This window comes from Rhinoderma darwinii, chromosome 6 (assembly GCF_050947455.1).
Source record: "Rhinoderma darwinii isolate aRhiDar2 chromosome 6, aRhiDar2.hap1, whole genome shotgun sequence".
Classification (NCBI taxonomy): Eukaryota; Metazoa; Chordata; class Amphibia; order Anura; family Rhinodermatidae; genus Rhinoderma; species Rhinoderma darwinii.
The window spans coordinates 55460525-55488303 of NC_134692.1; the positions used below are offsets into that span (position 1 = coordinate 55460525).

General features: G+C 42.3%; 1 protein-coding gene across 2 annotated transcripts in view; it reads left to right on the top strand.

Moving 5' to 3' along the window:
* The window catches only part of ORC2 (origin recognition complex subunit 2), a 57054-nt gene extending 32518 nt beyond the window's left edge, over positions 1 to 24536 (top strand). For both annotated transcript variants that reach the window (XM_075829777.1, XM_075829778.1), the window contains exons 13-17: positions 9661 to 9807; positions 15787 to 15958; positions 17505 to 17566; positions 19519 to 19637; positions 24126 to 24536. In XM_075829777.1, coding sequence (XP_075685892.1) covers positions 9661 to 9807; positions 15787 to 15958; positions 17505 to 17566; positions 19519 to 19637; positions 24126 to 24212 — 587 coding nt within the window. In that variant the 3' untranslated portion in view covers positions 24213 to 24536. The remainder of the gene's footprint in view (positions 1 to 9660; positions 9808 to 15786; positions 15959 to 17504; positions 17567 to 19518; positions 19638 to 24125) is intronic.
* Positions 24537 to 27779: the final 3243 nt, after the last annotated feature.

Below are 27779 nucleotides of genomic sequence, written 5' to 3' on the forward strand. Positions count from 1 at the left end.
CAGCAATTTCTCATATTTTCAATAAAATTTCAAAAGGCTATTTTTTCAGGGACCAGTTCAGTTCTGAAGTGGCTTTGAGGGCCTTATATATTAGAAAGTCCCCATAAATCACCCCATTTTGAAAACTGTACCCCTCAAGGTATTCAAAACCACGTTCAGAAAATAATTTAACCCTTTAGGCTTTTCACAGGAATTAAGGCAAAGTAGAGGTGAAATTTACGAATTTCATTTTTTTTGCCGAAATTCATTTGTAATAAAAAAAAATCTGTAACACAGAAGGTTTTACCAGAGAAACGCAACTCAATATTTATTGCCCAGATTCTGCAGATTTTAGAAATATCCAACATGTGGCCCTAGTGTCCTAATGGACTGAAATACCGGCCTCAGAAGCAAAGGAGCACCTAGTGGATTTTGGGGCCTCCTTTTTTTAGGAATATATTTTAGGCACCATGTCAGGTTTCAGGAGGTCTTGTGGTACCTAAACAGTCGAAACCCCCCCAAAGTGACCCCATTTTGGAAACTACACCCCTCAAGGCAATTTTCTAGGGGTATAGTTAGCATATTGACCCCACAGTTTTTTTGCAGAATTTAGTGGAATTAGTCTGTGAAGATGAAAATCACCTATTTTTCTGTGGAAACATTGAATTTTTTCATTTTTACAAGGAATAAAGGAGAAAAAGCACCCCAAAATTTGTAAAGCAATTTCTCCCGATTACGGCAATACCCCATATGTGGTCGTAAACTGATGTTTGGACCCACAGCAAGGCTCAGAAGGGAGGGAGCGCCTTTTGGATTTTGGAGCGCAGATTTTGCTGGATTGGTTTTCAGTGCCATGTCGGGTTTGCAACGCCCCGGAGGGACCAAAACAGTGGAAACCCCCTAAAAGTGACCCCATTTTGGAATCTACACCCCTCAAGGAATTTTTCTAGGGGTATAGTGAGCGTTTTGGCCCCTCAGGATCTTTTTTAGAGCTAAGGTGACCAAAAAACAGCGATTTTGGCGCTTTAAATTCTTTATTTATTACAGCGTTCACCGTGCGCAATAAATTACGTTTTCATTTATTCTGCCGGTCGGTATGATTATGGCGATACCATATGTGTATAGATTTTTTTAAGTTTTGCAGCCGTAACGTTTTTTATTTTTTCGTCAAAAAAGCTGTGGGAGGTCTTGTTTTTTGCGGGACGGGTTGTAGTTTTTATTGGTTCCATTTTGGGATAAATGCAACTTTTTGATCACTTTTTATTCTCTATCTTGGGAGGGGTGGTGACCAAAAAATAGCGATGCTGACAGTTTTCCGTTTATTTTGTTTGCGGCGTTCACCGTGCGGAAAAATTAACATGATAGTTTCATAGATTGGGTCGTTACGAACGCGGCGATACCAAATATGTGTACTTTTTTTTTACGTTTTCATTTTTTCCTTATAATAAATGACTTATTATAGGAAAACAAAACCTTTTATTTTTACACTTTTATAAAACATTTTTATTAACTTTTTTTTACTTTTTACACTTTCTTCTTTGACCTGCAGCTCTGATCGCTGCTAGAATACATTACACTACCTATTCCAACTGTCAGTGTGACGTCACAGTCACTCTGACAGTTGGTCTACGAGGATCAGCAGAGGCTGATCCTCATAGGCTGACATACATGGCAGACTTGGGGGCCGTTGTCTGGCCCCCGGGTGCCATCACAAGCATCAGAAGCCCCCACGATTGCATGGGGGCTGCTGATGCGCTACAAACCCGCTACATGCGGAGATCGCAATCGAGCCCCGCATGTAACGGGTTAATTGCCGAAATCAGCGGCGATGAGCCGCTGATCGGCAACACTGGAGAGTGTCAGCTGTCGGGGACAGCTGATCTCCAAGTTCCCGATGCACACTGTCGCCGACAGTGTGCATCGGGAACGGCACAGTGACTTTCTGTCACTCTGACAGGAAGCCTATCAGGACAAGCCGAAGGTTGGTCCTGATGGGCTTCCGTCCATGGCAGACCCGGAAGCCATTGTTTGGCTTCCATTTGCCATACTAACTGTCGGCAGATTTCCCCGCCGATTTCGGACGGGGGTCTGCCGATATGTTAGAAACCCCTAAAATTCGGCGATTGCACCCGATCGCCGAATTTAAGGGGTTAATGCGCCGAAATCAGCGGCAAAGGACCGCTGGCCGGCAAGAGGGGAGTGTCAGCTGTCGGCGACAGCTGACCTCCCGATTCCCGGTGCACACTGTCGCCGACAGTGTGCACCGGGATTAACTCAGTAACTGTACGTCCTCGTGCGGGAAGTAACCTCCCGCAACGACGGACAGTTACGTCCTGGTGCGGATAGGGGTTAAGGCCTGATTTACACGAGCGTGTGCGTTCTGCGCACGCAAAAAATGCGGCGTTTTGCGTGTGCAAAATGCACTTAACAGCTGCGTGTGTCATCAGTGTATGATGCGCGGCTGCGAGATTTTTTTCGCAGCCGCCATCATTTTGACACTCCGTTTGGATGTTTGTAAACAGAAAAGCACGTGGTGCTTTTCTGTTTAAATTCACAGTTTGACAGCTGTTGCGCGAATCACGCAGTTCGCACGGAAGTGCTTCCGTGCGACCTGCGTGGTTTTCACGCACCCATTGACTTCAATGGGTGCGTGATGCACGAAAAACGCAGAAATATAGAACATGTCGTGAGTTTTACGCAGCGGACTCGCGCTGCGCAAAACTCACGGACTGTCTGCACTGCCCCATAGACTTGTATAGGTCCGTGCGACCCGCGTGAAAAGCACACGCGTCGCACGGACGTATATCACGGTCGTGTAAATGATGCCTAAGAGTGTGACCTAGTATAGGTCTTTTTTTTTTTTTTTTTTTCTTTTTTTTGCGGAATGAGTTGTTCTAAAGTACGTATAATGTATTGAATGACTATTTTTATACCAGCAATTCCGCTATAGTTTTTTGGGAATTATTTTTACAGTGGTTTAAAGGGACTCTGTCACCAGTTTATCAATTCCCTATCTCCTAACTAATCTAATAGGCTCTTTGCTGCTGATAATTACAGTGAGACTTGTTTTAAAAAAAACAAAAAAAAAAACGTTTATTATTTGCAAGGTTATGAGCATTTTTCTAAATATGCTAATGAGGCTCTAATGGCTAAATAAGAGATGACTCTTTCTTTTCACTCTGGGCAGTGTAATGTTTTCTGTACGACGCTGTCCAATCATCATACAGCTTCTCCCCCTTCCCTGCCTAGCAACACAGTGTGATCATATAGTATACAGCTTCCATTCCTGACTGTGTTTTCAACTGGTGATACCTCCGGTTGTGTCACAGCTAGAACTGCAATCCTGTTGTCATATCTGAATCTCCTCTTTCATATGCCACCAGATCCTATATTCTAGGTGGTCCACAGCCCGAAATATGGTCTGAGGTGATCCCCTTCCCTCCAACCTCAGTCTCTCACACTGTGTGAAGCGGGTTCATGCTGATAGGGCAGCGTCAGGGGCTGTGAGGAGGCTCCACTTCCGGAGAATTGCTGCTGTCACCTCCCAGTTGTATAGAAAAGGCTCATTTACATATTTAGAAAAATGCTCATAACTTTGCAAATGTTTTTAAAACAAGTCACACTGTTATCAGCAGCAAAGCGCCTATTAGATTAGTTAGGTGATAGGGAATGGTTAAACTGGTGACAGTCTCTTTAAATAATATGTTCACTCTTATTGTGCATGTCGTTATTATTACGGAGATACCAAATTTATGTTTTGGGTCTTTTTTTACTACCTTTTGTACTCTTGTGTCTCTGCATTTCAAGACCCAAAACATTATTTTTCCATCAACGAAACTTTAAAGGCTTATTTTTTGCGGGACAACCTGTATCCAAAAATAGTACCAACAAAAACTACGTGATTTTTTAAAACAAATTTTTATTATTGTTTTTGGGATTCTGGATAAACTAAAAAAACAACACTATTCTTCAAAATGGTGCTATTAAAAAATACAACTTGTCCCGCAAAAAGCAAGACCGTATACAGCTATGTCGACGCAAAAATAAAAACTTTATAGCTCTTGGAATGCGATGATGGAAAAATGTAAAAAATAGCTTGGTCATTAAGGTCTCAAATAGGCTGGTCATTAAGGGGTTAACTGAATAGCTGGGGTAAGACATAAGAGCATTTACAGGTTTATGCGACACAAAATAACATAGCTCCCCTAGTGGTGGCAAAACAAATTTAGCATTAAACTGTGCACTTCAGGAGAAATTATAGAGTGGGGGGATTAGTTCGGAAACCAGTCCTGTGTTCTGATCCTGCATTCATCTGTTACTCCCTTAGGCTGGCCGTACACAGCTGTTTGCGGAACAATTGTCTAGCCGACAGCTATTCCTCCTGACTCCCCCAATAAATATGCACACTCCGCTCAGCCGAGCTTGCATGTGTTTTCAAATGGGCGAAGGGGAGACTCCTCTTGTGGCTTAGCTATTAAGAAACAAAAGTATTGAGCATGTTAAAATTCAAAATGCTCGACCCTTCTCTCCCCCCACATCTGCCATCAGGGGAGAGTTGGGACGCCACCATACACATTAGACAACCTGTATCCAAAAATAGTACCAACAAAAACTACGTGATTTTTTTTTTTTATTATTATTGTTTTTGGGATTCCGGATAAACTAAAAAAACAACACTATTCTGATTGTTTTTTTTTTATGTCGTTCCCCAAGTGGGAATAATAACATGTTTGTTTTATATTGGGGGTCGTTACAGATGTGTGTTTTTTTTTTTTTTTTTTAATTAAACCTAGTGTAATTAAACTCTTTTTTTTCTTTATTAAGATTTCTTATTTTTTGTATTGCAGTGGATTGGGCCTATTAGGCTCTTGTACATGGCAGACCTGGGGACCATTGTTGGGACCCTGGCTGCCATGGCAATCCACAGGCACCCTGTGATCATCTTGCAGGGGATGCCGATGGGCTTACAGAGGCATCTGAGAGGTTAAACAGCTGGGAATGGAGTTATCGTCGATCTTGGCTGTTGTGGCAGGGTGTCGGCTGCATGTTACAACTGATACCCGCTTGCACATGTCCTGAGCCTGCACCATCCCGGTGCTAGAACCACCCATGCTGTACCATTATGGCACTATGCGGGAAGTGGTTAAAGAAGACATCCGTTCTTCTGACATCCTTGTTTTAGTAAATACTTGTATTTGTCATAAAATAACAATTTTGGAACGTCTTTTGATTTGTTCCTCTCATTTTTCCTGGAAATGTATGAATAAATTGTTAACTGGGTGGTACCTTTATCCATGTCAATGTAGTGTGTCCCTACACCCTTTGCTACTGTCCAGTCAGTGCTGACCGTATTAGATTATGTAGGGACCCACCTTATTGACAGGAGAGGAATGGTAACACCCAGTTGTCAATTTATTCATGCGTTTCCAGGAGGAATAAAAGAACAACACAAAGCAGAGTTGTAAGAAACGATGCTCCAGAATTGTTATTTCGTGGGGAATACAAATACTTACTGAAACAAATATTTTGGGATGAGCCGACAGGTCCTTAAAATGTGGATAAAGGGTAGAATGACTGTACTTGACTACTTGTAATAGAGCCCTGGTCAGCTATTACTTGCAAGAATATTGATTCAAGTACTGCTGGTGCAGTCTGCAGTACAAGCGAATATAAGGAACTTTGTAATATATCTTATTAGAGAAAAATCCAGCCTTGCCAACTTACACCCCCCACCCCCACACCCCCACCTCCCCATATAACTATTCACTCACTCTGAATTTACTGCTAAATCTGTCTCCTCAAGACTGGACAGATTATCAGCTCACTGAGGGATCCGGTTGCAGCTGCCAATAGCAGTATTTTGAGGGGAGGGGGGAGGACTGAGCATGAGCAGAGTGAAAAGGAGGCAGAGAGAGGCTAGAAGACGCTGCAGCTTCTAGTGAGTGTTATACAGTGAAGGAAATGAGTATTTGATCCCTTGCTGATTTTGTAAGTTTGCCCACTGTCAAAGACATGAACAGTCTAGAATTTTTAGGCTAGGTTAATTTTACCAGTAAGAGATAGATTATATTAAAAAAAACAAAAAAAAAAACAGAAAATCACATAGTCAAAATTATATATATATTTATTTGCATTGTGCACAGAGAAATAAGTATTTGATCCCTTTGGCAAACAAGACTTAATACTTGGTGGCAAAACCCTTGTTGGCAAGCACAGCAGTCAGACGTTTTTTGTAGTTGATGATGAGGTTTGCACACATGTTAGATGGAATTTTGGCCCACTCCTCTTTGCAGATCATCTGTAAATCATTAAGATTTCGAGGCTGTCACTCGGCAACTCGGATCTTCAGCTCCCTCCATAAGTTTTCGATGGGATTAAGGTCTGGAGACTGGCTAGGCCACTCCATGACCTTAATGTGCTTCTTTTTGAGCCACTCCTTTGTTGCCTTGGCTGTATGTTTCGGGTCATTGTCGTGCTGGAAGACCCAGCCACGAGCCATTTTTAATGTCCTGGTGGAGGGAAGGAGGTTGTCACTCAGGATTTGACGGTACATGGCTCCATCCATTCACCCATTGATGCAGTGAAGTAGTCCTGTGCACTTAGCAGAGAAACACCCCCAAAACATAATGTTTCCACCTCCATACTTGACAGTGGGGACGGTGTTCTTTGGGTCATAGGCAGCAGTTCTCTTCCTCCAAACACGGCGAGTTGAGTTAATGCCAAAGAGCTCAATTTTAGTCTCATCTGACCACAGCACATTCTCCCAATCACTCTCAGAATCATCCAGATGTTCATTTGCAAACTTCAGACGGGCCTGTACATGTACCTTCTTGAGCAGGGGGACCTTGCGGGCACTGCAGGATTTTAATCCATTACGGCGTAATGTGTTACCAATGGTTTTCTTGGTGACTGTGGTCCCAGCTGCCTTGAGATCATTAACAAGTTCCCCCGTGTAGTTTTCGGCTGAGCTCTCACCTTCCTCAGGATCAAGGATACCCCACGAGGTGAGATTTTGCATGGAGCCCCAGATCGATTTCGATTGACAGTCATTTTGTATGTCTTCCATTTTCTTACTATTGCACCAACAGTTGTCTCCTTCTCACCCAGCGTCTTACTTATGGTTTTGTAGCCCATTCCAGCCTTGTGCAGGTCTATGATCTTGTCCCTGACATCCTTAGAAAGCTCTTTGGTCTTGCCCATGTTGTAGAGTTTAGAGTCGGACTGATTAATTGAGTCTGTGGACAGGAGTCTTTTATACAGGTGACCATGTAAGACAGCTGTCTTTAATGCAGGCACCAAGTTGATTTGGAGCGTGTAACTGGTCTGGAGGAGGCTGAACTCTTAATGGTTGGTAGGGGATCAAATACTTATTTCTCTGTGCACAATGCAAATAAATATATATATAATTTTGACAATGTGATTTTCTGTTTTTGTTTTATATAATCTATCTCTCACTGGTAAAATTAACCAAGCCTAAAAATTCTAGACTGTTCATGTCTTTGACAGTGGGCAAACTTACAATATCAGCAAGGGATGAAATACTTATTTCCTTCACTGTATCTCACCCCAGTGCTGGAGTCAAAGCTACACTGATCCCTACTGCTGTCTTCCATGCTGATGCTAGTTCTGGATATGTCATAAATAGAGATAGGAGAGTAGGATTCTTTTCTGTGTGCTGTGCATGGCAGACATGATAGATGTTTGGCTCTGCCCACTAGCTCAGAGAAAACTGAGAATTAGAGAAACACTGCAGATTAGAAAACTGCTTAAAAAAAAAAATAAAGAATAAAAGTCATATAATGACCAGAAATAGTTATTCCTTAGATACACACATATGACACTTATTCCTAAAATTCACCGGAAAGTTTAGGTACGCTTTAAAACTAATGTACATGCAGTGGGTACGGTTGGGTGATGTCTTTGGGAGAGTCAGCCACCGGCAAGGGCTCCTCAGGAGCTCTGTATGTTATTCGTGCAAGAGTGGGACTCCATACCACAAGCAATGCTCCACAACCTTGTGTATGCCAGCCCACTGTACTGCCTCCTGAGAGGTGCTTCTGTTTATTTTGACCACAGTGGGGACGCTACTGGTGTTTTCGTGGTTTTGCTTTTTGTAACCCTGTTCGTGTGAAGTTCTACATTTTTGAACCATTTAGTTGCAGTCTGTCGCAAATAACCTTTTTCCTTAATTTTTGAGCACCAGTGTATATATTGTATTTAATCTGATGGCACAATAAATAGAAGAAGTGATTTACTCCCCTAATAATTACCCACTTGATGTTCGAGCATTTAGTTAGTTCTATAACCTCCGCAGCTGCCTATCTGATCACTGGCATTTCCATAATGAGTGTTCATTTTGTGCTTCTATTAAATCTGTTTGCAGAGAATTGGTGCTAAATGAGCAATTGATCAGTGAGGCAGCGGTACTTCATGCTTCAGCTCCTATAATTCACCTAGTGTTGTAGCACTTTTATTAAAGCAGTCATACATGATTAAATCCCTTCCACAATGTAGGTAAAAAAAAGCCTGAAATTTATATTGTAATTATTCCTTAGTGAACCTAAATAGGTTCAAAATTCTCTGCTAATTTAAATTTGTAATATATATTTTAGAGAAATGATTTGTCTGATACAAAGCTCCAGATCCCCTGCATAGACACTGATTTTTGCGTAGAGGGAGCTTACTCCCCCTAGTGGGGTTTGCATGCAACCAGGTTATGTTTTAACTCTAGCTCTATACAGGGGATTTAGACTCTGTATCAGAAAACTGAACAGGCCATACTTACCAGGGCAGGTACACACACCACTTCACAGCAGGACGCCTACAAACCACAATGCTACGAAGGGGGAGATTGCCAATCTTCCTCTACGTAGCATTAGGGTTTGTCTGTGTCATGTTGGGAAGTGGTGTGTGTACCCTTATGTGTAAGTATGACCTGTACAGCACAGAATTTTGGACCTAAAAGATGATATGATAAAAGGTGGAGATTAACTTCAAGAATTGTCCAGATTCACTATATGACCAAAAGTATGTGGTAACCCCACTTTTATTGAGTTCTAGTGTTTCAGCTACACACATTGTAAACGGGGGCATATAATCCAGCACACAGCCATGGAATCTGCCTAGACAAACATTGCTAGTAGTATAGGTGGTAATCAACAGTTGTAAACTTAAACATGGGATGTTATAAAACCCCTTTGCCACAATTCAGCTTGTAAAATTTCTGATCTGCTAAATCTGTCCCGATCACCTGTTAGTGCTATTACTATGAAGTAGGAGCAATTTAGCCAAGAAATAGTAGAGCACAAAAATTTACAGAGCGGGGCCGCCAGGGGCTGAAGTGAGTGGCGTGTAAAAATCACCTATCCTCTGCGTTACTACAGAGTGACAAACTGTTTCTGGAAGTGACATCCGCACAAGAACTTTGCATTGGTAACTTTGTAAAATGGGTTCTCCTGGTCGAGCAGCTGCACACAAGCCTAAGTTCACCATGTGCAATGCCAATCGTCAGCTAGACCGGTGTAAAGGATGCCACCACTGGATTCTAGAGCAGTGAAAATGTATTTTCTGGAGGGACGAATATGGGATTTTTATGCTTTTGTGGAGACTGAGATTATCACGCCATTAGTGGACAACTACTCTGACTAATGAACAATTTTGTTCCCTTCCAATCTTTTTCAGAGCCATCTTTAGAACTATATCTTCTCATCCATAATCTAGACAGTCCTATGTTAAGAGGAGACAAAAGTCAACAAGTACTTGGGCAGCTGGCTTCTATCTCCAATATCCATTTTCTGGCTTCCATTGACCACATAAATGCCCCTTTAAGTAAGTGAATGTACACTGTTTTTACTGGTTAAATTGTAATATTTTTTTCTTTTAAAGCGGTTCTGCCTTTGGACAATCCCTACTTGTTAGACATGTCCCTTGTCAATAAGCATATCACAAAGTGTCCTCCTGATACAGCGATCAGCTGTAATCTGTGGGAAAACCGGATTTAAATTTCCCTGCAGCGCAACCAGAGAGAGAAATAAGCATTGCACACTGCCCATTCATATAAATGGGTTGTCTGTATAATACAGGACAGGTCCTCCAGAGCGAGGGATGCTCTTTGTGACTTCTCTCCACTCTGCCCAACAGATGAGGATCCTCAACCGGGGACCCCCTCTATTTAAAAAAATAAAATAAAAAAATGTTAATTAAATCCGGACTCCAAATAATTGTAATAATGACAAACACCTTTTGTAGTCATGAGGCAGTTTTTAGAATACTGTCTTGGTTTCTTGTGTCGGTCCCTTCTTCCCCTCTTCGTTATTTGAATTTATTTTATAAGAATGTGTAATCTTTTAATTGAGGCAGGGCTAGAAGGTACAACAGAATGCGTCTTTATTAGCAGTATCAGAGCCCAGGATTTATTTTTTACGAAATAATGAAAAATCACATGCAACAAATCATATTCTGCTCTTGTGTGCCTCTATTGTTTCCCAGTGTCTCATTGCAATAAAGTAACCTGCTGCAGATGCAAAGTAGGAACCAGCACATATACAGTTAGGTCCGGAATTATTTGGACAGTAGCACAAGTTTTGTCATTTTAGCTGTTTACCAAAACATATTGAATATACAGTTATATAATCAATATGGACTTAGAGTGCAGACTCCCAGCTTTAATTTGAAGGTATTCACATCATAATTTGAGGAAGGGTTTAGGAATTACAGCTCTTTAATATGTAGCTGCCTTTTTTTCAAGGGACCAAAGGTAATTGGACAATTATCTCAAAAGCTATTTAATGGGCTGCATGGGCTATTCCCTCGTTAATCCATCATCAATTAAGCAGGTAAAAGGTCTGGAGTTGAATCCAGGTGTGGCATTTGCACTTGGAAGCTGTTGCTGTGAACCCACAACATGAGGTCAAAAGAGCTCTCAATGCAAGTGAAACAGACCATCGTTAGGCTGAAAAAAAAAGAAGAAATCCATCAGAGAGAGCACAAATGTTAGGAGTGGCCAAATCAACAGTTTGGTACATTCATGAAATCACCAGTGCACACTTTTTTTTTTTTCAAGAAGTCCAAAAGGCCTGGACATCCACGGAAGACAACAGTGGTGAAATGATCGCAGAATCCTTTCCATGGTGAAGAAAAACCCCTTCGCAACATCTACCCAAGTGAAGAAAACTCTCCTGGAAGTAGGTGGATCAGTATCTAAGTCTACCATAAAGAGAAGACTTCATGGGAGCAAATACAGAGGGTTCACCACAAGGTGCAAACCATTAATCAGCCTCAAAAATAGAAAGGCCAGATTAGACTTTGCCAAATAACATGTAAAGATGCCGCCCAGTTCTGGAACAGCATTCTTTGGACAGATGAAACTAAGATCAACCTGTACCAGAATGATGGGAGGAAGAAAGTATGGAGAAGGCTTGGAACGGCTCATGATCCAAAGCACACCACATCCTCTGCCTCCACCATGCTTTACAGTGTGATGGCATGGGCATGCATGGCTGCCAAAGGCACAGGGTCACTAGTGTTTATTGATGATGTGACTGGAGACAGAAGCTTCCGGATGAATTCTGAAGTGTTCAGGGATTTACCTTCTGCTCAGATTCAACCAAATGCAGCAAGGTTGATTAGACGTCGCTTCACAGTACAGATGGACAATGACCCAAAACATACTGTGAAAGCAACCAAGTTTTTTTTTTTTAAGGCAAAGAAGTGGAATATTCTGCAATGGCCAAGTCAATCACCAGATCTCAACCGATCGAGCTGCATTTCACTTGCTTAAGACAAAACTTAAAGAGGCTCTGTCACCAGATTTTGCAACCCCTATCTGCTATTGCAGCAGATCGGCGCTGCAATGTAGATTACAGTAACGTTTTTATTTTTTAAAAACGAGCATTTTTGGCCAAGTTATGACCATTTTTGTATTTATGCAAATGAGGCTTGCACAAGTCCAAGTGGGCGTGTATTATGTGCGTACATCGGGGCGTTTTTACTACTTTTACTAGCTGGGCGTTCTGACGAGAAGTATCATCCACTTCTCTTCAGAACGCCCAGCTTCTGGCAGTGCACAGACACACAGCGTGTTCTCGAGAGATCACGCTGTGACGTCACTCGCTTCCTGCCCCTGCATCGTGTCGGCCACATCGGCACCAGAGGCTACAGTTGATTCTGCAGCAGCATCAGCGTTTGCAGGTAAGTCGATGTAGCTACTTACCTGCAAACGCTGATGCTGCTGCAGAATCAACTGTAGCCTCTGGTGCCGATGTGTCCTCGCTCGTCCGACACGATGCAGGACCTGTGAGTGACGACACAGCGTGATTTCTCGAGAACACGGCTGTGTCTGCACTGCCAGAAGCTGGGCGTTCTGAAGAGAAGTGGATGATACTTCTCGTCAGAACGCCCAGCTAGTAAAAGTAGTAAAAACGCCCCGATGTACGCGCATAATACACGCCCAGTTGGACTTTTACTTTTCAACACGCCCACTTGGACTTTTGCAAGCCTCATTTGCATAAATACAAAAATGGTCATAACTTGGCCAAAAATGCTCGTTTTTTAAAAATAAAAACGTTACTGTAATCTACATTGCAGCGCCGATCTGCTGCAATAGCAGATAGGGGTTGCAAAATCTGGTGACAGAGCCTCTTTAACCCCTTAATGACCGGGCCTGAAAAGACGTTAATGACCAGCTCAATTTTTCTGTTTTTGCCTCTCTGCGCTTCAGCAGCCATAACTTTTTTATTTTTTCATTGACGTGGCTGTATGAGGCCTTGTTTTATGCGAGAGAAATAGTATTTTATTTTTCCCACAGTTTGGGGGTAAAAAAATTTTTTTTTACGCCGTGAATATAGGAAAAAGCGATTCTCGGAATAGTTTTTTGGGTTTTTTATCCCGTTCACGTTTCACGCTAAATAACCCGTTAGATTAATTCTTCAGGTTATTACGGTCGTGTAGATACCTAATATGCGTAGGTTTTTTGTTTTTATTTAGTGTAGGGGCAATAAAATGTATTTAATGCAAAATAAAGACTCTTTTTGGCACTTTTTTTATTTATTTATTTGTTTTGTTACTTTTTTTTTTTTTAATCCCATCAAGGGATAACTTTATTTGTAACTTTATTTTTTACTTGTAATGTATTAGCATACTTCTGTACGCTAATACATTACACTGTGTCACTATGACACAGGCTGCTGATCGGGCAGCACATAGTGTGCCCGAACAGCAGGCACACGGAACAGACAGCCCTGGGGTCCTTTGTAGGTCCCCAGGGCTGACTGCAGAGGGATTCCCCAGTGTTTGATCGCATCACTGGAATCCCAGGGATGCGATCAAAGAGGGAAATTCCCTTTGATCATGCCGCGGTCACGGACCGCGGTAATGAAAGGGTTACACAGCTGGGGTCCGAATGTTTGCCGACCCCAGCTGTGTTCAGGAGGCTGCTCTAAGATCAGGAGCTGTTAGTAACAGCTCCTGCTTAGAGGATGAGTGCTCACACGAGCGTTCATCAGCCTGATCTGCAGCGACACCAAAAGACGTCTCTGTAGATTAAGCACCCGCACCGCCTGACGTCAAAAGACAGTGGGCGGTCGGGAAGGAGTTAAGGCAGAAAGACCCACAAACAATCAACAACTGAAGAGAGCGGCAGTAAAGGCCGGGCAAACCATCACAAAGGAGGAAACCCAGCGTTTGGTGATGTCCATGGGTTCCAGACTTCAGGCAGTCATTGCCTGCAAAGGATTCTCTACAAAGTATTACATTTTTTTTTTATTTCTGGTAATGTTAATTTGTCCAATTACTTTTGAGCCCCTGAAATGAGGAGAATGTGTAGAAAAATGGTTGCAATTCCTAAACTTCTCGCAGGATATTTTTGTTCAACCCCTTGAATTAAACCTGAAAGTCTACACTTCAATTGCATACAGGGAGCTGGGTGGCATTACCTACAGGGGACAGGGTGGCATTCCTACAGGGAGCTGGGTGGCATTACCTACAGGGAACAGGGTGGCATTCCTACAGGGGGCTGGGTGGCATCACCTACAGGGGGCAGGTTGGCATCGCCTGCAGGGGGCTGTGTGGCATCGCCTACAGGGGGCTGTGTGGCATCACCTACAGGGGGCTGTGTGGCATCACCTACAGGGGGCTGTGTGGCATCACCTACAGGGGGCTGTGTGGCATCACCTACAGGGGGCTGGGTGGCATCACCTACAGGGGGCTGGGTGGCATCACCTACCAGGGGGGCTGTGGCATTATCTACAAAGGGCTGTGTGTGGCAACAAATTTAAATGAAATTCATCCGATTTTAAAACGGACAGGGAAAAAACCAGATGCAAATCGGCCGGGAAAAACGGCCGATTTTTCCGGCCGACACTCGGACCCTGTCGTGTGAATGAGGCCTAAGAGTAGTTAAGCTATAGAATGCCCTCGCCCAAGAGGTAGTGATAGCAGATACTATGTCAGCACTTAAAAAAAGGCTAGATAATTATTTACTGACAAATGGAATTGAGGGTTATAAGTTATAATTAATCAAGCAATAAATGACGGGTAGTTTATTGAGAAAGGTTGAAGTTGATGGACCTGTGTCTTTTTTTTAAGCTACAGTTAGGTCCAGAATTATTTGGACAGTGACACAAGTTTTGTCATTTTAGCTGTTTACCAAAACATATTGAATATACAGTTATATAATCAATATGGGCTTAAAGTGCAGACTCTCAGCTTTAATTTGAGGGGATTCACATCCTAATTTTCTCTCCACAACGCCCACTTGGCCATATAGTAAAACACGCCCAGTTGCCCATTGAGAAACTCATTAGCATAAAGCTAATATAGGCCATAACTCCGTAAAAAATGATTGTTTTTCTAAATAAAAAACACTGCTGTAATCTACATTACAGCGCTGATCATATTATGTAGAAGATAGGCCACTTATAATGTGGTGACAGAGCCTCTTTAAGGCAGAAAGACCCACAAACATGCAACAACTGAAGATGCTGCAGTAAGGCCGGGCAAAGCATCACAAAGGAGGAAACCCAGCGTTGGTGATGTCCATGGGTTCCAGACTTCAGGCAGTCATTGCCTGCAAAGGATTCTCTACAAAGCAAAAAAATATATAAACATTTTATTTCTGGTAATGTTAATTTGTCCAATTACTTTTGAGCACCTGAAATGAGGAGGATGTGTAGAAAAATAGTTGCAATTCCTAAACGTTTCACAGGACATTTTTGTTCAACCCCTTGAATTAAACCTGAAAGTCTACACTTCAATTGTATCTCAGTTGTTTCATTTCAAATCCAATGTGGAGGCAGCAGAGCCCAAATCATGAAGATTGTGTCACTGTCCAAATAATTCTGGACCGAACTGTAGCTCTCACCAGTAGAAAGATATGGAAGTATCTAGCTAGTATTTACAAACTACTGGTTTGGTTTGTTTTTTTATAATACTGTGATACTGCCTTGTGTAATCTATTTTAATACACAAAGCGTATTGTATGGTAGTTGCTCCTCTCCAAAATTGCAGTATGAGAGTAAGTAGTTTACATTCCCTGTATTAACGTCACTGTAACAAGTAATGTTTTGTTTTTTGGGGGGTTTTTTGGTTTTATTTTTAAATTGCCCTTCACCGCTTGGAGTTTTGGAATTTTGGCCTTAATTTCTCTATGAATTAACAACCTGGAGAAGCTGAATACAGTGTATGCTGAATTGTATACATGTACGCATGTTGACCTTTGTGATTCATGATCTGCAATAGTTCTGACAATCTGTCTTTATCTAATAATTATTAGATAATATTGTTTTTTTTTTTTTGGTTTTTTTTTTCCAGTGTGGGACCAGTCAAAACAAAGCCTCTATAACTGGCTCTGGTTTGAAGCTACTACTTACAGTTCCTACATAGAAGAGACCTCCTATGAAAATTCATTGCTGGTGAAACGCTCTGGAGCACTAGCCCTCAGCTCTCTCACACATGTACTCCGCAGTCTCACACCGAATGCCAGGTACGTAGATTTTATTTCTTATGGAAGAGAAACCGACTAAAAGCTATGTACACAGTTGACCGGAAAAAAAATGTTTTTACATATTTAACAGGTTACGTGGAGTTAAAGTTGCACTAAGTTTCAGGCTACAGTCTCTTGTTCCATATTTCAAACTTTTTTCTCATGTGGGCATGTCCCTCCCAGAAGTACATGATGGACGCGAAGTCTGTTTGTCCGGGATACTGCTGTGTTAACTAGCTATCGTGTATCCGCACAGCTTCATTCCTGTACTGCTTTCCCCTTCTAATTCAGTCTATGAAGGTTATCCTCTCTACTGTGCATACACTGACACTTATGCTGCCTGTGTGTGATCTCTTCCCTTCTTCCCCTGTAGATTCTATCTGGTGAGTTCTCTCCTTTCTATTTTGCCCTGGATGATCACCCCCCTCCCTCCCCCTGCACCTTTTCTATAGCATGTCTGTCATATACAGACTTTATAGCAACAATATAGTAGGAAATAATTTATGAAGACTTTTTAAAAAGTTGCTTCATTTTGCAGTAAGGAAGTAAATGAATAAACAAAAAAAAAAATATAGAAATTTGTACAAATAGCCATTGAACCTTTTTTCGACATTTGGCGTACAGTTGAGTCCTAGCCGGGAAGGAGAAGTATGGAGCGGGATGACAGGCTGACCCCGCTGTATAATCAGCGGGTGTTGGCTGTATGTTACAGCCGACACAAAGGCAGAATTTTTTCCCAGTTTCCCAATATATTCTATAGTACAATAATTGGTGCTGTGAAAAACCACAACTTGTCCAGCAAAGAACATGCCCTCATACTGCTCTATTTAAAAATAAAAAAGTTATGGCTTTTACAATCCAGGGAAGAAAAAATGAAAAATCAAAAACTGCCTGTGATGGCAAGCGGTTAAAGGGAACCTGTCATGCTAAATACAGTCTTGTCAGCAGGCAGTAGATTATAGAGCAGAAGGAGTTGAGAAAATTGATATGTAGTTTTGTGGCAAAATTTCCAGTAAAACTTGTCATTTATTGATCTAAATCTCTGCTCAGTCTGGGCTTAGGAGTCCAATGGGTGGTCCTACTCCGTGATGGTCAGCGAACACTGTATGCAGACTAATACAGGGAAGACTGTCAAACACTGATGTTTAAAGTTTGTTTTTTTTTGACAAAAGGCCAAATGTCACTCCAATTGTAGCATTAGTTGCAGTTTGAAACCACGATACTACTCGCTATATACTTATTGCTCTTGTCCTAAGTTGTCAGTGCAGGAACGCTGAGAAGCTTCAATTGACTACTGAGGTATAGTGAAGCTGTCCAACGCTAGATATATAACTCGCTATATCTAGTATTTAGACAGTTGGGGGTAGGGGGGGGGTTATATCCTAAAACTGATGCAGAGATCTGAGAAGACCATATTACCACCGTCTTTAGATCTACCATGATGTAAACGAATTTCAAACCTTCATAGACCTAACAGCTCATTGAATTTTCCACAAATTTTTATGTATAAGATTTTCTATTCTTTATATAATATCTTGCTCTTTAGGGGCATTTTCCATCTGCTTGCAGAGTATCAGAGGGCCAACAAAGACAACCCTTCATATACAGGTATGTGTTTTGGTTGTGCATTGTGTGACATTGCATTGTAATTGATTTATAGTTTGCTAATCTTTAATTAGTTATTAACATTTTCAATAATACAAAACAGACCATACAGTCAATAAACCCACCCCACCCTCCCTTGATGAGGAGCAGCGCACACACACACACACACACACACACACCGGCACACACACACCGACACACAAAGGGTTGTCCTTTAAGAATGGCCTAGTAATCATACAATGTGATATGAAGGACTCTGTTCATAAGAGGCATTATCACAACCAGTTAGCGGAATAGCCCAAACCCTGAAACCATTAGGAGAAGGCTCCAAGAAAAGCTGTGAATTGATCAACCATATGAATGGAATCTTTCGAATGGAGAAACACATTTATATCAAACAAGGTACTATGATAAAATTTGGAGGATCAATTTTAAGCCAATGAGCAGCAAGTAATTTGGGGGCCTGGTAGAGAATTTTCTGAGATGTTAATTGATGAAGTACCCTGAGAAGTAAATTGGACACAACTCAAAACTCCCACTATAGCTGTCTGAGGGATTGTGACCCGAAACAAGGTGCATAATAAACGAAACACACAAGACCAAAATGGCTGTATGACAGGACAACCACAGAACATAATGTAAAATATTCACTGATTCAGCTGGACATCTTGGACACAACGTACCCCCATGCAATATAATGCCCCAATAGTGTCTAGTAAAAATAATAAAATACATACTCGCCTAACACCGTTCCAACAAAGAGTGGAGGAGATCCCTCTGCTCCTCCGGTCTATGTGGCTCGGCGCATATTTTCAGATTCTTCTGCACTTCTGGCATATACCGGCGTTTCAGGCATCCTATTGGTCCATGGTGTCAATGCCTGTCCCATTTACTTCTTGTTTAGCCTCAAAGCCCACGTGCCACGGTGAATGGACAGTGCCCGCCCCAATGGTGTGTGTGTATGTGTGTGTATGTGTGTGTATGTATATATATATATATATATATATATATATATATATACACAGATGATGGGTTGTATACAGGGATGATGGCAGGCTGGTATATACGGGGATGGTGTGTGTGTGTGTGTGTATATATATATATATATATATATATGTATACACACCAGTCAGCCTTCATCCCTATATATGACTCCCATCATCTCTTTATACAAGGATGATGGGGGTTATATACAAGGCTGATGGCTGCTATATACAGGGATGATGGGGTAATATACAGGGACCTCCATGATCCCTGTATATTACCCCATCAACCCCGCATATAACTCCTCATCATCCATGTATGTACTGGGACTGGCACTGTCCGCTCGCCCTGGCGCTCGGGCATTGATGGTAAACGAAAAGTAAATAGGGCGAGCATTGAGGATTCAGTAGACCAATAGGATGCCTGAAACGCCGGTATATGCCAGAAGTCCAGCATAGACAGGCGCGAGGCAGTGATGTCATCCTGCCTGCGCTGAGCCTTTTGTACAATGTTACACCGTGAATAGTAGAGCAGGGAACTGACTGCTCCCTGTTCCACTGTAGGATTCAACTGTATCTGCGTCCCAAAAAAAACGAGATGCACAAGATGACCTCGGTTAACTGCGCTGAATTTCGATTTGGATTTTTTTTAAGTGTAATTGTCCAGCCCTAATTCGGAGTCTATTTTCTTTGCTCTTCCTTATTATAAAATAGTTTTTGCTATAGTTTTAACACTACATTCTGAAGTACACACTGTAGATGATGTGCTCGGTTGTTTTAACCTTTGAAAGGCTTTTGCGATCTTCATAATATTGGGCCTACGCTGTTTTTTTGGTCTCATGCACAACTGGGATTGAAGGGCTTCCACGTCCAGCTTGCTGAAAATCCAGTTCTTTTTTTTCATTTTACACATCTTATGCTTAGCATTTTGTCTTCCGTTATACTTCAGTCATTTTTCCATAATTTCTTTAGGTCTCTCATTTCAAGATTTTTATCAACAATGCCGTGAAGCATTTCTTGTTAACAGCGACTTAACGCTCAGGGCTCAACTGACTGAGTTTAGAGACCACAAGCTGATCCGAACTAAAAAGGTAGGTTTTATGGCATGGAGTTATTGCAGTCATGTCTTTTTATTATACAGCGACAGAAGTGATCTCCTTATCATTAGAGGGTGGGGGGGTTTTAGTCACCGATGACAGCTCTATAATACTTCTGAGGCCTAGAAAAGGCAGGATAGCAACATTAAACACACACATATAGGCTCTGTATGCATCTCCCCTGTCACTCCCTGGACTCGAGGGCTACAGTCTCCATGAAGAAATAGTCTATTGACACGTTTAACCATTAACCCCTTAGTGACCACCGTGAAAAGGCATATTGGTGGTCACTAAGGGTCTTTAGGCTAGGCCGCCCACTTTTCACAGCCGAGCCTAAGGCCCTATGCACACGGCCGTGCCCGTAATCACGGTCTGCGATTTCAGGCACTCGCATATTTAGCCCGTGCTCCCATACAAAGTATGGGAACACAGCCCATAAAAAGCAAAACCTAGGACATGTCCTATCTTTTGCGGAGGCTCTCTACGGCCTGGACACCTTCCCGTAGATATACCGGAAGGTGTCCGTGGTCAATAGAAATGAATGGGTCTATAATTACGTTCCGCAATTACGGATGAACACTATGGTCGTGTGCATGTGGCCTAAGTCCTGCACGGGTGATCCGTGCAGGCTGGAGCGGGTGCTCGGCTGTCTGATGACAGACGAGCTCATGCTCCAATGGTAGCGATCGAAGTTTACTTAGATTGCGGCCTTTTAACCTCTTAAATGCTGCGGTCAGTAGCGACCGCAACATTTAAGTTGTTTACAGACTGAGAGAGCTCCCTCTGTCACCCATTGGCGGCCCGCAAATGCAATAGGGGGTCATGGTAGCCGGGGGCCCCAGGCCTGCCCTGGCTATATGCATATTATGCTGTGCCAGAGGCATGGCCTAATAATGCTTTGATATACTGAGTATACCAAAGCATTATATCTGCGATCTAAAGATCGCCTAGTGACGTCCCCTAGTGGGACTAAAAAAAAAAAAGTTATAAATGTTAAATAAATAATAATTATTACAGTAAAAAAAACAAAACTTTTTTTCCCATAATGGAAAACAAAGTTAACATGTAATTTAAACCGCAAGGTGAACGCCGCAAAAGGAAAAATTAGAAATTGCTATTGTGCTATTTATGAAAATTGTCTCGTCCCACAAAAAAACAAGCCCACATATCACTTCATTGACGTAAAAATAAAAAAGTTACGGCTCTTTGAAAGAAACGGCGCAAAAAACACAAAAAACATTTGAGTTCAAAATACTTTTTATTGTGCAAAAGTAGTAAAACATAGAAAACCTATGCATTTGTGGTATCATCGTAATCGTACCGACCCATGGAATAAAGGTAATGGCGAACCGCGTGAATTTAATAAGCATAGAATAATGGTGGAACTTCTGGCTTTTTTTTCTATTCCCCCACCAAAAAAAAAAAAAGTTGATAAAAAAAATATGTACCCCCACAGTGGGGCCAATAAAAAGTACAACTAATTCCGCAGAAAACAAGTCCTCATACAGCTGTGTAGATGGAAATATAAAAAAGTTATAGGTCTTTGAATGCGACTATAGAAAAACGAAAACAATTGCTTGGTCATTAGGCTAAAATAGGCAGGTCACTAAGGGGTTAACGCCTATTCATTGCAGCTTCCATAAAGCAGTGACACCTTGCAGTGCTGTTTTATACAATGTAGAAAGGAAGTGTGTGCCTTCTTAATATGGCGGCTCCCTGGGAAGTTTTCAAAAAGAAATGGCTACAATATATATATATTTTTTTTTAAATGTTAAATAATAACAATGTGGAATAAATATTTTTGAACTTCTGCAGACTAAAACAGGGCTAGTTCACACTGAGTTTTTTTGCAGGAGGAAATTTCCTCCTGCAAAATCTGCTCCAGGCGTTTTTTGCACAGTGGTTTGAAAAAACATGTCAAAACACTCGTCGAGGCGTTTTTTTTTCCCCGTCTCTCACGGATTAAAATGGGGTTTTGGAGGCGGAAACAGTCTCGCGATGCGTCATGTCGCTTCTTTTTACCGAGCGGTGGTTTTTCCGCTCACTAAAAAAAACGCCCCTGCCTCCCATTGGGAGGCATTTTCGGACGTTTTTTTTTACGAGTTTTGCGGAGCGGTTTCTGTGCCAAAAAACTCGACAAAAAAAACTGTGTGAACAGGGCCTTACAATGAGCGACGGATGTATTTGTCACAAGCAGGTGTTCGTTCCTGCATAGCGACTGATGCATCCGTCGCTTTGATCTCATGGTTACTGCCAGTGTACCCACGAGATCAGGGTCAGGAGCACGGCTGTTATACACAGCCAGGCTCCTGCCGCAACTGCTAGAATAGAATCGCTCTCAGGTTCCGGAAGTTTAACCCATTAGATGCTGCTGTCAATATTGACAGCGGCATCTAATCTGTTTGACAGAGGGAGGGAGCTCCCTCTGTCACCCCATCGGCAGCCCCGCAACGATCTTGCAGGACGCTGATCTGTTTCCATGGCAGCCTGGGGCCTAACAAAGCCCCCAGGTCTGCCTTCCGCATATGCCTAGTAGGCCATGCCAGAGGCATGTCCTACAAGTTTTACACTGACAGGCAATAATGCTTTGGTATACTGACAACCAATATAAGTATACCAAAGCATTATGTCTGCAATCAGAAGATCGCAAAGTGAAGTCTCCTAGCGGGACAAAAAAAAAAAAAAGTAAAATAGTTAGATAAACTTTATGAAAAATAAAATAAAAATATTACACTAAAAATAAAATCACTTTTTTCCCCAAAACATTAATTAAACCGCCAAGTGAACGGCGTCCAAAAAGACGCAAAAAAACAAATGGCAAAATTGCTTTTAAAGGGGTTTTTATTTTGCAAACGTAGGAAAACATAAAACCTTTACATAATTGGTATCCCCGAAATCACGCTGTCCCATAGAATAAAGGTAACATGTTATTTACGCCGAATGGTGAACGGTGTAAATTTATAACGTCGAAATTAATGCGGGAATAGCTGTTTAACTTTTATTTAAGGAGAGAATAGAAAATAATCAATATATTATATGCACCCAAAAATTGTGTAATTGACAACTCGTCCTGCAAAAATTCTAGGGAATTTAGGAACCACTTTTTTTTTTTCCCCTCGTTCTTCCTCTTCTCTCAGGCCACACCCATAACCTTTTAATTTTTATATATAATTTTTTTTCCTCAAGCTTATGTAGTTGTTTGGAGGCTTCGATTTATCCATGGACTCTTCAGTAACGAGTGACATGGCTGGGCCAGATGAGGAGTCTGCAGAATGTTAGTGTCCACTGCACTTGACAAATTACCACAGTAGAAAATAAGTTTAGTTTCATTAAGGGTATGTTCACACACACTAATTACGGACGTAAATCGGGCGTATTAACCCCCGAATTACGTCCAAAATTACGGCTTGAATGCGTTGACAAACATCTGCCCATTGAAAGCAATGGGCTGACGTTTGTCTGTTCACACGAGGCGTATATTTACGCGCCGCTGTCAAAAGACGGCGCGTAAATAGACGCCCGCGTCAAAGAAGTGACCTGTCACTTCTTGGGGCGTAATTGGAGCCGTTATTCATTGACTCCAATGAAAAGCAGTGCCAATTACGTCCGTAATGGACGCGGCGTTCAAGCGCCTGCACATGCCGCTACGGCTGAAATGACGGGGCTGTTTTCTCCTGGAAACAGCCCCGTAATTTCGGCCGTTACGGACGCTGTCGTGTGAACATACCCTAAAAAGAACTAGACCTAGTTTACACTGTTTTTTGCTGCAGAAACGGTGGCAAAAAACTTCCAAAATCGCCTTCAATGGGAGGCAGAGGCTTTTTTTTTTTTTCCCGCGAACGGAAAAAAATGCTTCCGGGAAAGAAGCGACATGCCCTTAATTCGTGCGTTTCCGTCTCTGACCTCCTATTGCCATCAATGGGAGGCAGAGAAAGCGTTTTTTGCAGCGTTTTAGGCCCGCAGCACTCAATGGCCACGGTAAGTGTTCTGTCGGGAAAGGTCGGAATTTTGAGGCAGGTTTTTGTGCCTGCAAAATACTGTGTGAACGTACACTACTAGGTATTATATTTTCAGGAGTATTTCGGGGGTGTTTATACCTCGAAAAACCCCTGAAAAAACGGAAGTAGAACGCCTCCAAAGATCTGCCCATTGATTTCAATGGAAAAGAATGCCGTATTTCCCGACTGGGCGTTTTTTTTATGCCTCGTTTTCCAAAAACGCCATGTAAAAAACGCTGCAAAAATTCAGAGTGGCTTAAAAAAACATCTGAAAATCAGGAGCTGTTTTCCCTTGAAAACACCTCCGTATTTTCAGACGTTTTTGATTTTGTGTGTGCACATACCCTTAAGTGTTTCAAGTGGCTTCTGAAATGGACCTTCATTTAAGATCACGTGAGTGAATTGTATAGATAGCAGTTCCTTGCTCTAACGGTATTATAATGCTGGTAGAAATGTTAAATATATGTTGCATTATCGTTGGCAGGGTCCAGATGGTGTGGAATATTTGATCATCCCACTTGATTTAGGGACCTTATCAGATTTTTTGGACATGGAAGACAAAGAAGGGTGAGAGCAGAACCATCAACACAAGAGCAACAATTGCGAACTTTGCTTGAGGGCCTCGTCAATGATCTTCAGATACACTGCTCGGATGCTGGTGACGCAACAGGAGAATTTGCCCTACAAATATATACGGTCGTTGTATGTAACCGGGTGCTACAGTATTGAGCATGCCCAATTTTGCATCTTGAGAGATGAACATTGCATTAAAATAACATTTGCTATTGGCTGCTATGTGACAAACCGTTAACATTGATTGAGTATGTTAACATGCAGCAGGTGAACATATTGGGACACTGTTCAAAATAAGCTTTCAATTTCTAAAGAACCTTTTCAAGAAATGAGGGCTGGAATCAAAGGCCGAGTTCACACGAGCTTGAACCCCTCCCCCAGATTAAAATCAATGGAAGGTGTTTTCGGACGTGTTTTGGCTCTGTTTCCGACGCGGTTCCCGTGTCAAAAAAACTGTGTGAACATACCCTAATGGGTGCTACGAGTAACTGCTCCACTTCCCGGCACTAGTTTTGATGTCTTCCCGTTATGTTTTCCGTGTACTATAAATACATGTGTAATATTAACCTGTGTCACAGGATGTCATCAAATAAAATTGGTATTTTATAGTTTCATGAAAGTTGAATGGATGAATTAAGGAAGCACTCTTTAATTAGGTACCTATCTCCCCAATATATATACTCTTTATTTAGTTATTCATTTCCTATCTGAATTCTTCTTATTTAGGCCATGTGACCTCACTCTGACCTAATAAAATTTACAACAGTTAGGGTATGTTCACACGACAGCGCAAAAAACGTCTAAAAATAGGGAGCTGTTTTCAAGGGAAAACAGCCCCTTATTTTCAAACGTTTTTTGAGCAACTCGCGTTTTTCACGGCCGTTTTTGGAGCTGCTTTCATTGGAGTCTATGAGAAAACGGCTCCAAAAACATCCCAAGAAGTGTCCTGCACTTCTTTTGACGAGGATGTAATTTTTACGCGCCGTCTTTTGACAGCGACGCGTAAAATGACAGGTCGTCGGCACAGTACATCGTAAAGCCCATTGAAAGTAATGGGCAGATGTTTGCCAACGTATTGGAGACGTTTTTTCATACGTAATTCGTCTCCATTACGTCTGAAAAACGCCTCCATTACGTCTGAAAATAGGTTGTGTGAACCCAGCCTTAATGTAGATCAGAATCGGCCTCTTTACTTTCTGATTTATGGACTGTATCAAACATGTTCTCCCCAGAGAGGATACAGAAACAACTGTCACTAACTACTGATGAGCAGAGACATAACTATCATATACTTCTCAACCATCCCGGATTACGTGGAACAATCCCGGGCGGCATGTCCTCAGGACGCAGATACAGTTGAACACCATGCCGAAGCAGGAAACAATCAGCTCCCTGCCTCAGAATTAGTTTAGAGCGGAGGAGCAGAGGGAGCTCCTCCGCTCGCCGAGGACTCCCCGGCACAGCGCTACTTTATGCGTTCTGCTCTGGGAAGCCCTTGATGTCACTGTCTACTCCTTCAGCGGATCTGGCTGGGGATTCCGCTCCTAGAGGAAACCCTTGAGGTCACTGTCCATATATGGACATAGACGTCAGTAGAATTCCCGGACAGAGTCTGCAACGGGGATTCCACTCAAGGAGTAGCCACTGATGTCATTGTCCATATATGGACAGTGACATCAGGGCTTCCCTCTAGGAGTGGAGTCCCCGGACTATGCTCTGGCTGGGGATTCCGCTCAGAGTGGGCCCCACTGGCTCTATCTACGCGGGGCAGGGGGGAGCGCTATCTACAGGGTGTGGAACAATCTACATGGACACTGGCGCTATCTACATGGGAACTGGCACCATCTACAAGGGCACTGGAACTAGAGGCAGCTAAGGTGATTATACTGTGGGCACTATACTGCATTGGGGCAGCTATGGAGGCCACTGCTGTATGGGGGAATTTGGGCATTATATTGCATGAGGGCATCTGTGTTGGCTTTATACTGTATGGGGGGGGGGGGGGGCATTATACTGCATGGTGGCAACTAGAGGGTGCTATGGGAGCATGATACTGTGTGGGCTGAACTGGGTGTGTAGAGTCAGGGACTGGGTGGGATTAGAGGCGTGGGTTAAAATAAAAATATTTGCTGCGCCGCATTGGTTGTCCCTCTTTGTGATACTTGAAAGTTGGTGGGTATGCTATCATATGGTTATAATGAATGAGTTTGCAGCTCACTCTCCAGACTTAAGGTCTAGTTCACACGGTTTTATGCAGGCAGAAAAAAATCTGCCTCAACTCCTTCAGGAATTTTGAGGCAGATTTTGACAGCCTGCATTTTTTTTTTTTGCCGTGGATTTCGTGAAACGCTTTTTCTGCCTCCCATTTTTTTTTTAATGGGTGATCAGAGGCAGAACTGTGGCAAGAAAGGATATGCAGCTTTTTTTTTTTTTCCCCACAAGCCGCTAATATCTTCCCTGGAAAAGAAACTCATCTGCCTCCCATTGAAATCAATTGGAGGCGATTTCGGACGTTTTTTGCCACTGAGTCTGATGTGGTTTCCAAGTCAAAAAACTTTGTGTGAACTGGGCCTAACTTGGTGACCGTTACAGTATGTGCCTGCTAATCAGTAGTTAGTGACAGTTGTTTCTTTATCCCCTCTATGGAGAACCTTTTTGGTACAGTCCATAGATCAGGAAGTGAGGAGGCCGACTACATTACATTTAAAGGGATTGTCCACTGCTGGACAACTGATGACCTCATCAGTATATCATCGGTGCGGGTCCAAAACCCGGATCCCGCAGTTAAGCTGCCTCTGCGCACCTGATGTACATGACGGAACCAGTTGGCTCCATCCACTGAATAGCGGCAGAGCTGCAGCACAGCTGATATGCAATGTACGGAGCCAACTGCTTCCGTCTCCGTACATCACATAATGTGCAATAACATCCGGTGCCTGCGGCTGAATGGTGCCCCAAAAAGGCTGAAAATAAGGAAGCTGAATGCCTTCAAACATCTACCCGTTAATTTCAATGGGGAAAAACGGCACTTCGTCCCGATGAGGCGTTTTTGATTTTTTTTTACACGGCTGTCTGAAAAAACTGTGCATAAAAAGAAAGTTCATGTCACTTCTTGAGCCGTTTCTAGAGTTTCTAGAGTCACTAGAAAAAAAAGCTCTAAAAAACGGCTGTAAAAAACCTGCTGAAAATCAGAGGCTGTTTCCCTTTGAAAACGGCTCCGTATTTTACAGCCTTTTTTTTGTTTCGCGTGTGAACATACCCGAACTCCTGTTGATTTTATCAGGTTAGCGTGAGGTCACATGACCCAACTAAAGAGCGACTTACCTTATTTTGTTATTCCTTTCCGTCTGAATTCTTCTGAGTATCTATATTTACTGTGTCTAGATGATTTTTAAAATTGCTGCTTGTCACTATGGAATGTTGTTAAAGAGGCTCTGTCACTTCGGAAGCAAATTGGATTGTACAAACATTGGTCCCCAACCAGTTGCTCTGGCAGAAATTTATTTTAAGAGGCTCTGTGACCACATTATAAGTGCCCTATCTCCTACATAATCTGATCGGCGCT